The sequence below is a fragment of the Saccostrea cucullata genome, unplaced genomic scaffold (genome assembly GCF_032062105.1).
Source record: "Saccostrea cucullata isolate Sc308-1 unplaced genomic scaffold, CSIRO_AGI_Scuc_v1 ctg604, whole genome shotgun sequence".
In the NCBI taxonomy this organism is placed as follows: Eukaryota; Metazoa; Mollusca; class Bivalvia; order Ostreida; family Ostreidae; genus Saccostrea; species Saccostrea cuccullata.
This window is the reverse complement of record NW_026928921.1, coordinates 147,667-160,861: the sequence shown is the minus strand read 5'-3', so window position 1 is coordinate 160,861 and position 13,195 is coordinate 147,667. Positions and strand designations below refer to the sequence as shown.

At 32.3% G+C, this 13,195-nt stretch overlaps 2 protein-coding genes across 4 annotated transcripts in view; both read right to left on the bottom strand.

The window, feature by feature from the left end:
- Window positions 1-13,195, bottom strand: part of LOC134279230 (protein angel homolog 2-like) — a 128,680-nt gene that overhangs the window by 52,845 nt on the left and 62,640 nt on the right. The window lies entirely within an intron of this gene.
- The window catches only part of LOC134279229 (uncharacterized), a 30,931-nt gene continuing 29,444 nt past the window's right edge, over window positions 11,709-13,195 (bottom strand). For all 3 annotated transcript variants that reach the window (XM_062761580.1, XM_062761578.1, XM_062761579.1), the window contains exon 16: window positions 11,709-13,129. In XM_062761580.1, coding sequence (XP_062617564.1) covers window positions 12,904-13,129 — 226 coding nt within the window. In that variant the 3' untranslated portion in view covers window positions 11,709-12,903. The remainder of the gene's footprint in view (window positions 13,130-13,195) is intronic.

Here is a 13,195-nt window from a genome sequence, read left to right as displayed (position 1 = left end):
TGTTACACATAGACAGAATGAATAAATTTACGACCTTCAACTTTGACCTTTTGATCTTAAAATCTATAGGGGTCTTCCATAGACCACAGGGAGTTTTTATGGTAAATTTCATTGCAAAACCTCCAAGGATTCTCGAGATATCGCGCGGAAACGAAAGTGTTATAACAGACAGAATTTATGAACTTATGACCTTGACCTTTTGACCTCAAAATCAAAAGGGTTCTTTTTTATGCCCTAGGGAGTTGCTATGCAAAATTTCATTGCGAAAGCTCAAAGGGTTCTCGAGATATCATGCGGAAACGAAAGCGTTACAGAAAGACGGATGGACTGACAGTCGGACGGACCCAAATTAATATTCCCCACTTTCAGTGAAAGCGGGGGACAACTATATCAATTTTTACATGTAAGTAATCCAGTGATACTGTTCATGCCACCAAGGAAAAATTGTATCGTCAACTCCTTTTATGTCGCCCGCTTGAAGCATTGGTCAAAGCGTCTGCTCTAGAGTCGCGAAGTGAAGTAGGGAGTTGATCCTAGCTTACGTCGCGGATTCAAATCCCACTGTGGGACGTGAAGATTGGTTCTTCGAATGAGACCGTATAAACCAATGTCTCGTGTCTCAATAGGTGCTGGCACGAAAAAGATCCCACCCTACTCAATGGCCATAGGGCTGAGTATAGGACAAATTTTGCAGCTCTCCATCGGCAATCGGTGACGTCTCCATATGAGTGAAAAATTCTCGAGAGGGACGTTAAACAACAGTCAATCAATCCTTGACCAGAAACGTTGCAGTTTGTTTTTTAATTACTTCGATTGTATTTGGAATTATACAAAACTTCTTGTTCGTGTCAATACAATAAATGTTAAAAGATGGTTTCTAAATTGGAATCAGATTTTGTCAACTTGCTGAATCAAGAGGCTCGGTGGCCACAAGGCTTACCTGAGTAACTCTAGGTGATTTTTGAAAGATTTTTATGCTCCGTAATTTTTAAGATTTACGTGTATATAGTTTTCCTCTGTCTGTATCTGTATTTCTGCAAAAAACTTAAACTTGGCTTATAACTTTTAATGGCTTGGAGCTATGGCTTTGATATTTTTTATGTGCATTCCTTGTGACAAGAAATGTACCAACGTATTTGAACTATTTAACCTATAGTTTGACCCACTTTTGCAAAATAGCAAATATTGGCCGTAGCCTTTGAAAAGTATGAGCTAGAGTCTTGTATAAGGACAAAACTTATGACTGAGGCAAAATTGTTATTTTGCGAATAATTTTCTATATCATCTTTTTCTTAAAAGAGTTTAAGGAAAAAATTCTGCTCATAGTAAATACATACTAGCTACGACCAAATTTTCTTTCAGACAGCATAGAATACTAGTAGTTAAATTGCTTTTCTCTGTTATGTCTTTTAGTCAAAATCTGACTAAGAAAGGACAAGCTAGGGTAAGACCCATTTTTGGCCCCCGATTTTGGGTATTCTTCAGAATGATGCAATAGTTTATCAATAAAAAACCTGTTGTCATCCCTGTCACAAAATTAGTATTGGTTTTAAGTTTTGGAAACAGAGCTCACAGAGAGGTCAGAAAATAGGTCAGTTTTCGAAATTTCTCATTTTTATGCAAATTTTCATTGATTTTACAGCACATTTTGTTTTGGAAAACATAGAGAACAAGCTTGCCTATCTACAAAATTTTTATATTTTATACACTAATATCAGATGCAGTTTACGTGTAAAAATTTCAGATAGGCAAGCTTGTTCTCTATGTTTTCCGAAGAGAAAGGCATCTCAAATATAATGAAATTCCACCAAAATTCAGGAAATTTGGGAAATATGTCCTACTTCTGCACTCTTTAGTGTCCTCCATGTAAGCTTTGAATCCAAATGAGTGCTGGTTTTAAAGGAAGCATCATTTTTAAGTTCTTAACTACAAACTATCACACTTTTACCAGTGTTCTGATTTTTACATCAAATAAGGGGCCAAATTCTGCAACTACCCTACCCTGTCCTTTGATTGTGTAAAATACTAAAATAAACTAGCGCCTACTTACGCAAAAATATTTGAACTTTAGAAGAAAAAAAGATTTGTAAATTTGTGTTATTGGTCCTTAAAGATATGTATGCCGTGTTAAACAGTATTTTTCCACAGCTGAAACCGAACAAAAATTTCTGAAGTATGATAAGCTATCAAAAATGAAGCATTCTTGCTAATTCGACGAAATATTATTCGGTATTAACAAAGTACTGGTCAGGAAAAGAACACGATATTCTCATGCATATTTATAAAGGACTGACGTTTATCCTGGATCTGCGCATGTGCGCGGGAAAAGCATCACGAGAATCATCAGGTCGAGGAAAATATTTTTTGTGACGTCTGTTCAGTGAGGAACACAAATCCACCAATCAGCTCAATGAGTTGCATTTAATGCATTTATGGGTTACTACATAAAATACTATTGTGTAAAATAATACTGTGTTATTCGAAAAGGCTAGTTTTTCAAAATTGCTCTCGGAAAGACTTGATGCATTTTCTCAAGCATTTACACGCTTAATGCATTATGTACATTATTATCTACTAATCCCATGTTCATATTTGCATACAAATGATTAACAATGATAAAAATTGAAGTTTTCCCCACTCCATTATACAGGTCCTTTTGTTTAGAGTTTCCCCGTGTTGTACTGCTAGTGGACATTTTCGGTTAGGTGAGCATTTACAAAATAGCGACTACGGATCTTCAGTATGGAGCGCATTATGGGCAAATATATTTTAAGTCATATATAAATGTAGATGAAATTTACATACCATACAATCTTTCCTTCTTAGAAAATATAGTTGGGCTATAATTAAATAAAATTGGGCCAGGAATTCCAGGCCCCTAAAAACTATTCCAGTTTGAGGGCACAACCAAGCTTTTCGGTGAACACCATTAAGAAAAATTAATTCAGGTAGGTAGCATCGTGTTTTTAAAGTGGGCGGGGGGATAGAACAGTTAGAATAAAAATCGACTAACTCGAAGAAACCTGACAAGTAAAATAGGTTCCAATATCTTTCACTACTAAATTTTATTCATCCACTACAACATTACCCTATCTAACTATACTGCAACAAAAATTGGGAGGGGGGGGGGCAACCGGGCAAATGTTCAATGAACATTTTCAGCAGTAATTTTTTTTACACTTGGGGAACAGGTCCCTTAGCCCACTGATGCTACGTGTATGTTCCTTCACAGGCTAAAAAAGCTCATCAGATGTACTTATGTGGGGGGGTGGGGGAGTTCCATAAAGTAGCTTTTTCTGTAGTTAAATATATATTGAATGATTACTAGTATATATAAGGAGGGGGCGCCACTGCCCTCGTTTAAAACCATGAATTTCAGATGTCATTCTTAACAATTCATTCCTAAAATCTCGAAAGTTTTATGGAATGCGTTCCCAGTATTTCATTTGTCAGAGAAAAGCTTACTCCAGCTTTCAGCATCACACGTGTTATTTACTCGTAAGTTTTAAAACCTACATATCGATCATGTACTGATTTCAAACTTATAATTCAGAATTTGAAGCCAGGATTTATAATCACAGATTATTTAGAGCCAAACTCCAAATTTCACTTTCGAATTTGCCCAAGCCAATGCTGATAACCTACTTGCAAGATTTTTTGTATTATTTTAAGGGGTCAGAAATAATGTGGTTCATATGTAAAGAATATATTTATATTAATTAGTAGTATTCTGGTTTTGGCATTTGGTATTTTGTGCAGATGTAAACATGATATTCTGTGGAATACTTTTTTTTTGTTTTGAACCATTAAAAAATGCAGAATCTATCTAATAACCATTTTGATTGATCAGTACTAGTATATCATTTGTTTGTATTAGTTATTTCATTTTGGCACAACATGGTTTCCACACTTCTTTATCCATAGTTGCTGACAGCTGTTGAAGTTCACCCAACCGAAAATGTCCAGTGAAAAGACAATTGCACACGATTATTCCTTGGTACAAAAAGCAACCAACTCTGAGGTGTGCTCACGTATTGACAATCCCTAACTCACGTGTTTGTAGTAAAAACGTAGTAGACCATCATGCTTTTCGGTTCATTCACGAGACTGGACCATTGTTTGCTTTGAGCATGTGAGACCACGTGATCATGAATATTTCAATTAGAGGCGGTTTATTATCCGATTCGGAGAGAAAATAATTTTTACCAAATAATATTTCATAACTTTTAAAAGTGATGGAGTGGAATTGTCTTATTTGCAGAAAGTATATAACTTATGTAACTTGATGAGACACCACATATATTTATTCCTATTAAAATAAAACACTAATACGGCATATATAGCTTTAAGGGGGATGTACAAGCCATATTGGATCTAGTCTGGTGTAAAATAAGAAATACCAGGAATACGCTTAATACTGTACTAAACTAGCCCAATGTTACTCAAAGTGCTAATGCACTTATTACCTACTGTTAGAGACCAAAATTATTAAACAATTAAGTTTATTTTGTTTTAATTAGGAGGAAATTAATCATGTTAGAACTGCGCAGCTACAGCATTCACGAGATGAAAAATGCATTGAAAATGGTGTTAGTTTGATTCATTGATAATATGGCTACAACCATTTGTTTTGCTTTTTCCTTGTCATTATCCAGTATTCTTGAAAATTTGATTTTTCATATGGGTGTCTTCCTGAGGTCATGTGTTTATTTCGTCCGCCATTCCTCTGTCACACTGAGTTCGAATAACATTGATTTTAGAATAAATGCGACCATGATAACATCAAGACAAGAAATTACTAAGTAATTATCATTAGGTTATATTACTTGCTACTTTTGTTTGTTGCATCGCATCGTCTGATAAATGAAGAAACGCGATTTTAACCCCACTCCAGCAAATCGGGAAAAACTGTTCTGTTTACAGCTCGAATTTCCTTCTTAATATCATTGCACTGAGCACGTGGTTGGCATGTGCATATATCTGCTGTGGGTAGATGCGTTAATTACCATGATTATATTTAATTTTTCATGGAACAAGTCTTGATAATTTGTTGGTTTCTTTAAAACTCAAGAAAAAAGATAAAACATGTCCTAAACATATGAGTTTACGTCCGGTCTTTTTTCTGTGGCGATAGAAGTTATTTTCAAATGGGGCACTGCAAGGAGGATGCTTGGCATTTAATTTAAAAATGTTAAAAAATATGCGGTGCATGAATAACAAATATTAATTACATGTCTTACATTCGAAAAGTCGGTACATATGTCTATTTTGTTTAGCAGTTAGAAAGAAACAATGGGCAGTTATAAGATTTCCTTCAGGCACCTCACATAAATAGCTAGATTTCTTACAATGACCCACACATTGTATGGAGTAATGTTTGGACATAAAAACGCATCATATCTCATTAAGTTGACAACGTTGTAAGCTCTCGCTCATTGAACATACGAAGCTTGATAAAATATATTGATTTGTTTCTTTGAAATTTAGAAACAAGCACAATGTTTGCAAAGAAAGGTCCATTGCATATGCTATGTCTATCATCGCAAAAAAAAAAAGTGAGAGGCTACCCCCCCCCCCCCCCGAAAATCCTATGTTTGTTTTTCTAAAAAGTGCCAAAGATTCAAAAAGTTTGCATTACTTAAGTATGTGATAGAACATGTACTAGCCTTATAAGACCATTTGTTATAAAAATTTTAGGTTGCCCTCTCTCCCGATCTACTGTCTATCTAGAAATGGCCCGACTTTTTTTACATCCCATTACACGATATTTTTTTCTTCCGTTAACAGGTTAACAAATATGTTTAAATTTTAAGGATTTTTTTTCTCACCTATAAATACAGACCCAATAATTTTTCCCTAAGTTGGGAGGACCACCAAACGTCATTTTTAAGATGGTATAAAATATTAAGTTATGTTGATTTTTTTTCTTTACTCTGTAAAATTGTAATTTTGACAAAATGGGCGAATAGAAAATAGTTTTTTATTCATGAAATTTTCTAACCCACTCTGAATGATTTCATTCCTTATCAAATGTTGCTCCGCTGTAATGAAAATTGTAAATGTTTATTTGACAGAGTATACGAGGGGGATCAAAAAGTAAACGGTATCTTAGGTATTTGATAGTTATCTTATTGTTGAAATATTCGAGTATTTTTCAAAGTGTAAATTGGAAGTCTTTCATAACATATTGCTTAATTAAAACACATCCCAAGATAACTTATCAAATATCATATTTAACCATTTGCCTTCCTTCACTTAAACGATATATCCAATCATTGATTGAATCTATAGGAAGTCATTTGTCTTAACAAACTGTGAACAAATTCTTATACGGTTCTTCAAAGGCATTTTTAAGATATACCATAAATATTTTAGTCGTTTGTTGAACGAGTTCCACTGAGACAATCATTTTTCGCCAAAAGTACCTGCATAATGACGTCATTTTCACATTGTGAGCAAAACTTTATTCAGCATATTATTTATAGAATTTGTGTCTGGCTATGTGTGCACTAAATTTGTTTCTAATCTGAATTGTGGTTTTGTAGATACACATGTATAGAGATAGTTGGCGAACTTTTTGATCATCTCCCCTCGTACTAGTAGGTACTTTAAACATCCAAAGTCAGTTAAAGTGCCCCAAAACTAGTTTTCGATGTCACAAACAGTTTTTGAAGACAAAAACCCGCATCTTCAGTTGTTTAGGGGTTGAAATGTGATGTTAAGTTATGATCGATTTAAAAATATAGATATTACGATGTATTGATCCCGTTTACTATTCAAAAGTAAAGGATTTCTAAGCCTAATTTGATCAAAACAGGGTGTCACAAACAAGGGTGGTTTTATTCAGGTTTGAAAAAATAATTTAGGATTACCAATAAAAATGCTAAATATTGTATATCATAACAAAAAAGGGTTAAACAAATCATTTTTACTTATAATTTCTCTGCCATAGCCAAAAAAAAATTTGCACTGCGTAATTTGAATGTCCCATTTAATGCAGTGAATTACGTTACGATTTTCTCACTGCTTTAACGAAATTGTAAGTGGCATTAACGGTTACGTTACATGGATAAAATTGATTATTAACTTATCAAAATAAAAAAAAAATAATGATTTACAGGCATATGATAACATCTGTGTCAAAAAATTCACGAATTTTGAAAATTTTCCATTTTTGCATTTAATTGTGAATTACGTTACGCGATCTTACACACAATTCCTAAATGCTACGAACATCAAATCTCCTGACTGATATACACACTTATGCCCATTATAAATCACACATAGACAATGCCTTAAACTGTTGTCATTAGTTAAACATTTGAATTAGAGTCGAAGTTCGTGAACTACGTTACAGTGAATTACGTTATGATCAATTTTCTTTTTGTTTTAAAAGAATCCTAACTAGGAGCAAAATTACCATGAATCTTTATTCAATGTCATCACTTATCATATAGGAACTTATAGAAAGGAAGTTTACAGGCGGGAACAGGTTTAACTAATGCAGCGGTTTAGCTGAAAATTTTATTCTTAAATAAATAAAACTATTTCATCGTTCATAGTGTTATAGGATTTTCGTTTTGAAAATGAAGGATATATGTTCTACTAAGATATCATAAATATAAAACATTGATTCGCTCGGTGTTTACATCAGGCAAGGTCTGTATAATAGTGTAACGTAATCCACAACAGTGTAACGTAATTCACAGATTACATAATTACAGTTTTAATCTTAGATAATGACTAAAATGATTAATGCTGAGCCCCAAAAGAAATGTCGGTGGTAGGTAAAGGCCAAAGAAGGAGATAACTACCTGGAAAAAGAGGTCTAACGTGTAAAATTAAGTTTTATGTACCAACTTCAGAATTAACCCAAAAATCGTCTCATCTCAGTACAGGAATAAACAGATCTTTTTAATAGTAAAAGGGTCTAGAAAAGGTCCAAAATTTGTTGAAAGAACTAAATAGAACACACTTAAATAAGAAAATTCTCCTTACTTTAAACATTTATTTCCATATTGACACTTACAATCTGGTATGTGAATTACGTTACATTGTTTGTTTTATAATGCAGATTGATTTTGAAATATAATTTGATGCTTAATCCCACCAAACTTAAGTGCAACGCCAGAAATCGTGTAGATATAATGTTTAAATCATCTGTAATAGGTACATGTACCGTAGTAATTCTGCATTTTCAGAATATACAGCTTTTGATTTCATCTGAAAAATACCAAGGTGTGTGAAATATGATGTTTTACAATGATAACAATCTAGATATATATAATTATGATGTCTATTGCAAAGATATTGCAATATTTATAATCATTTTCTGTATTCTAATTTGTAAAAATGGTGTTATTCAACCAATAATAATCATTAGTTTTCATTTTAAGGATGAATGTGAATTACGTTACAAAGAAGACAGTTTGCTCCTGTCTCAAAATAAACGTTTACTTTGAATTCCAAAATGTAAAAACTTGAGAGTCTTTATATAAAAGGTATACATCTGCAAACACATACAAACTTCTTTGTTAATCTGAGTATGCCAGTTTAAACGAAGAAAAAATAAGATGTCATTTTCTCAAAATCCATATTATTAATTTTTCGTACATTAACTATGTGTAAATATGGAATATTTTTGAATATATATGGTAAATTTTCAATTACACTGCGGTTTTTAATTGGATAGTTATATATAACTCTATCAAATACAACTACTTGAAACACCATTTTGAATCTACAATAATAATGTTTTTAATTTTTTTGGTAACACCTTAAGAAATAACGTAATTCACTGCTAAAATTACATTGTATTTGTTCCATATGTGTGCAGAATATAATACCCCCTTTCAAGAGCTATCATATGTGTTTTCTGATCATTCGAATATTGTTCTATCAAAATCAAAAAATTTCCTTTGTTTTCTGAGTTGAAAATCTTCAGCCGTTTTTTGAAACTGTTTGGGGCACTTTAACTGACTTTGGAAATAAACAAGGTCATTCATATCGATTTTATGTGTTTAATTTCTATGTGTTTCAATAGTGATAATTAAACTTTTAATAGATATTATAAGTTATCTGTGGCAAACTTACAAACTCTCAATTTTTAACTTTGATGGTGCTCATTTTTCCTTTACTTGAATCAAAGAGTTTTAGATTTTTGTTTATATCAATACGTACACTATTTAACAAATGTTCGATAAAAATACTAAATAAATTACTTCTAGAAACTCTGTAACACATTTCTTTTAAAAGTGTTCATATTATTTGAAATATTTTGCAACTGTAATTCTCTTCTACATTTAAAGATTGTTATGTCCCTCCATATTACGAAGAGGTCTGGAAAACAAAATTTTGTGCTAAAAATAGACCACGTGCTATTATCCATGAACTACTTTCATGGTTATTTACACTCTTTTTGAAGGCAACGATACATTGTTTTGAACTTGAAATTATCATATAAAAGTGCAAAATTTAGACATTTTCTCAACAAATGGTTGTAGAGAGAACATTGCTGCACAGTTTGCATATTTTTTTGGATTTTTTAAGGCTTTGCTGAATTCTGTAGCTGCGCAGTTCTAAGGAGCATATCAAAAGCATTTTTCTGCAAAAGTACAGATTATGTATGCACAACATGAATTCAGTTATGCATATTTATTGTATCTTTATCATAAAGACTTAAAATTTGATCAAAATATAATGTATTTTAGCCATTTGAAGTAATGTTTACATTTTGTTCTCACTGCACTAAAGGTGGCCGTACATCCCCCTTAAGGCTTTGGTCTAAGTAATGACTTAAATTGCTCGAGATTAGCACATGTATACTGTTCCATGGTTAAGTTCGACTTTCCACTCAGCGAGCAGGGTTTTGACGCTTCTTATGGAGATAAAAGAAAACAAAAACATGCTTGTGTTTCCTCTGAAATTGTAAATGAGTGCGTTTTAGTTCAACTTTGAAGTGACCTTGAGACCACATCCTTTGCCCTGGGGGATGCTTTGAACAATTTTTAATCTTGACTACATTAAAACAATCCTAAATGGTTGATCAGAGAAGTCTTATAGAACTCTCAGCTAAGGTGAGCTCTTGAGAATAGACAAACAAACAACTAATTGGTTATAATTAATTTATTTCTTTCCATTTAATATGGTATGATGCAGAAATGCCACAACCTTTTTTTATTTCTTTAAAATAGTGTGTCTTATTTGTTGTTTTTTTTTTAAGAAGATTTAAATTTTTTCCACTTTTACATGTAAAATATATAATATCCACTCAAAGAAATACATTTTAGAAAACAAAATGATTTATTTCATCCAAAAATGAAGAGAAAAAAATATAAAATGAAACTGGGGTTTTCTGAAGAAAAAAAATCATTATCAAAACAGAATACACAACTGAAGATATTAATGCATTAATATGAGGAGTACATCATCTATACACAAAAGTAGCTTTAATGCTCTGAGGTGTGGCAATTTTACTTTTCTTTTTTTTTTTATATCATGTGTTTATGCAGTCTAAATTTTTTTCTCAAATGTAGACTATTAGACAATTTCAACTTCAAGAAGCATTAGACTTGTGTCTAACACAAAGAACACATTAGCAAATAGGTCACTTGACGTGACTGAGGTATATAAATGATTCAGGATTTAAATGTGTGTAAAAAGTATCACACCAAATGCATTATTATATAATAAAGGCAAGATAAACCAATTTTCTGACGCATAAGTAAAGCACATCATTAAAAGCATACTGTAAAAAATTTCAATCTGATTGGGTAAAAACCATCTCAATTTGTATGTGAGCATTAAAGAAACTTCCAGTAAAAAATGACCACACTTATAGCACTTCTCAACAAAGCGTATGAAGGTTTGAGACAAATAAACACCAAAACAGATCATGTGACCAGGCAGGTTCATCAGCTGATGGCACTTTTTTGGCAGGTGTCAGATGAAAATATAGATTTATTTCATTTTCATTTTACCTTCATGTAATCCTGTTATTTGTAATTATTACAAGGGGGAAACTAAACAAATAATTAAATATAATCTCATTATATAAAACAGAACATTTTAAAATCAATCTTAACAATGAAGTCCATAAATATATCTTCTAAATAAGAATTCCAAAATCGAAATTAAAACAAATTAACAAAATTGCACAGCATGAAATCAAATTAACAACACCATAAGAGAATGGATCCACTAAAAATCACAACACTGTTGTGGATGATAAATACATACAATGTTACAAAGCACTTGAATAAGTGATTAGTGATGTATATAAAATAAAACCATTGGTAATTGCTTCAGATTGAAATAGAGAATTCCATGACATTTGATGGAAAAAAAAGTTATATATATATTAAACACATTAAATTGAGCACCACTGTGGACCTGCTATGATAACCTTGTCAATCTGAAACAAATACACTTGCACCGAGATATGTGTGTAAAGAAACTATTTACAGTGACCTCCCCTTGATTTCTAACTGGTGAATTCACTCTTTGGAGGTTGTGACAAACTTATTTCCAGTAGTTGTTCTGGAAGAACAAAAACCCTTCTTGAGTATCAAATGCTTATGTCACTTTTTTCTTAGATCTTTCTCTACTCTCTACCGTTCTTCTTAATATGTACCTATTTTGATATATACGTGTACTTGTAATAATATTGGATGCTGTAACTCCAATACTTAAGTGACAACTTTTGTTAAAAAGTACTTTCTCTTACAGAATGTTCACTTTAAGAGGCAAATCTCTTTTATAAATGGATCTCTTTTAAGAAGCACCTCTGAAGATGGTACATGTATCACAACACCAAAATAATACCTATCATCAATAATAGTGTTGTATATATTAAGAGATATTTACTCACATTTTTAAATGCCCAAAGTTTTTTCTATTTTCTCGTTTGGACCCCTAATTTAGTAAATGCCATTAGTGGGCTTTTTCTTTTTTGAGTGGACAGACCTATGAATTCACTTTTATCATCCTTTAGGTCCACCTCTCAATTTACTTTTACAATATTTCTTTGCAAAGGACTGCATAATTTAAGTCCCTGTTAATATAGCCAGCTCTACAATCATCTTAATATTATTTACACATCTTAGAACATGGCTACAATACCCAATTTGACCTTGAATAGGTATACACTTGACCTTATGCCGTATCCTAGCTACAATAATGTAGCCCTCCCCATTATTTTTATTTCTTGGTGGGACAAAGCTCTCCCCTAAAAACATCAGATTAAAAAATATCAGAGAAGGCTACATTATTGCAGCTGGACCTACCCATGCAAAAAATAAATTTAACAATAAAATAAATAAGCTATGTACAAATGAAGTGGAGACATAGTGAACAACCTGATGAGACAATATATATAAATGTACATTGTAGGATTGCCTCCCTTCGCTGAGGCCGTGTTGTGTAAATAGCTGCCTGTGTGAAACTGATTGTGAAATATCAATCTGGAAATGATAAATGCATTTTTATTTTGAATTTAAAAATCAATAAATAATTGCCATGTGCCATGGTTTTGTTTTAACCCATTGTATCAAATATAAATACACCTGTATGTATATAAGAACTTTTATTTTGATATTCTTCTTAACTCTGAATTGTGTGCATACCGGTCTTTTATTTTCATATTGTTTAAGAATTGTGCTTAAGTACGGGAATGATGTTTGTACTTCTGATTAATATACTATACAAATGTTATATTAAACCATTTTTAAAACCCTTTTACACTTATACAAAATTGAAAAATATAATTTATTAACACAAATTATCCTTTTTTTGTGAATTTTTTCTCTCTTCCTATTTTTGACTTCTTACAAAAAAAAACATTAATCTAAAATATATACATATTTAAAAATATATCTTCTCCTGACCTATTTATAAATTATAAATTTAAATGGGCGGTGGGCCATTGACATATCTGAGTTCTGGTGCAAGTGTAATTGTGAGATCACCCAGGTGTTTGATAGCCTCAGGGTCCACGAGATAGGCGATACCAAACATGACAAATACCCCAGCTGCCTTGACGTAACCTGAGCGGTACCATGACCGGGACGGTGTCGTAGTCTGACCTTCAGCTGCGGAATTTGATGCAAGGTCACTTGGATGTTTTTGCATCCTACAGAAAAAAAAAAGATATAATGAAAACAGTTTTTGATAATTTAAGATATAGTTTCAAAGTACA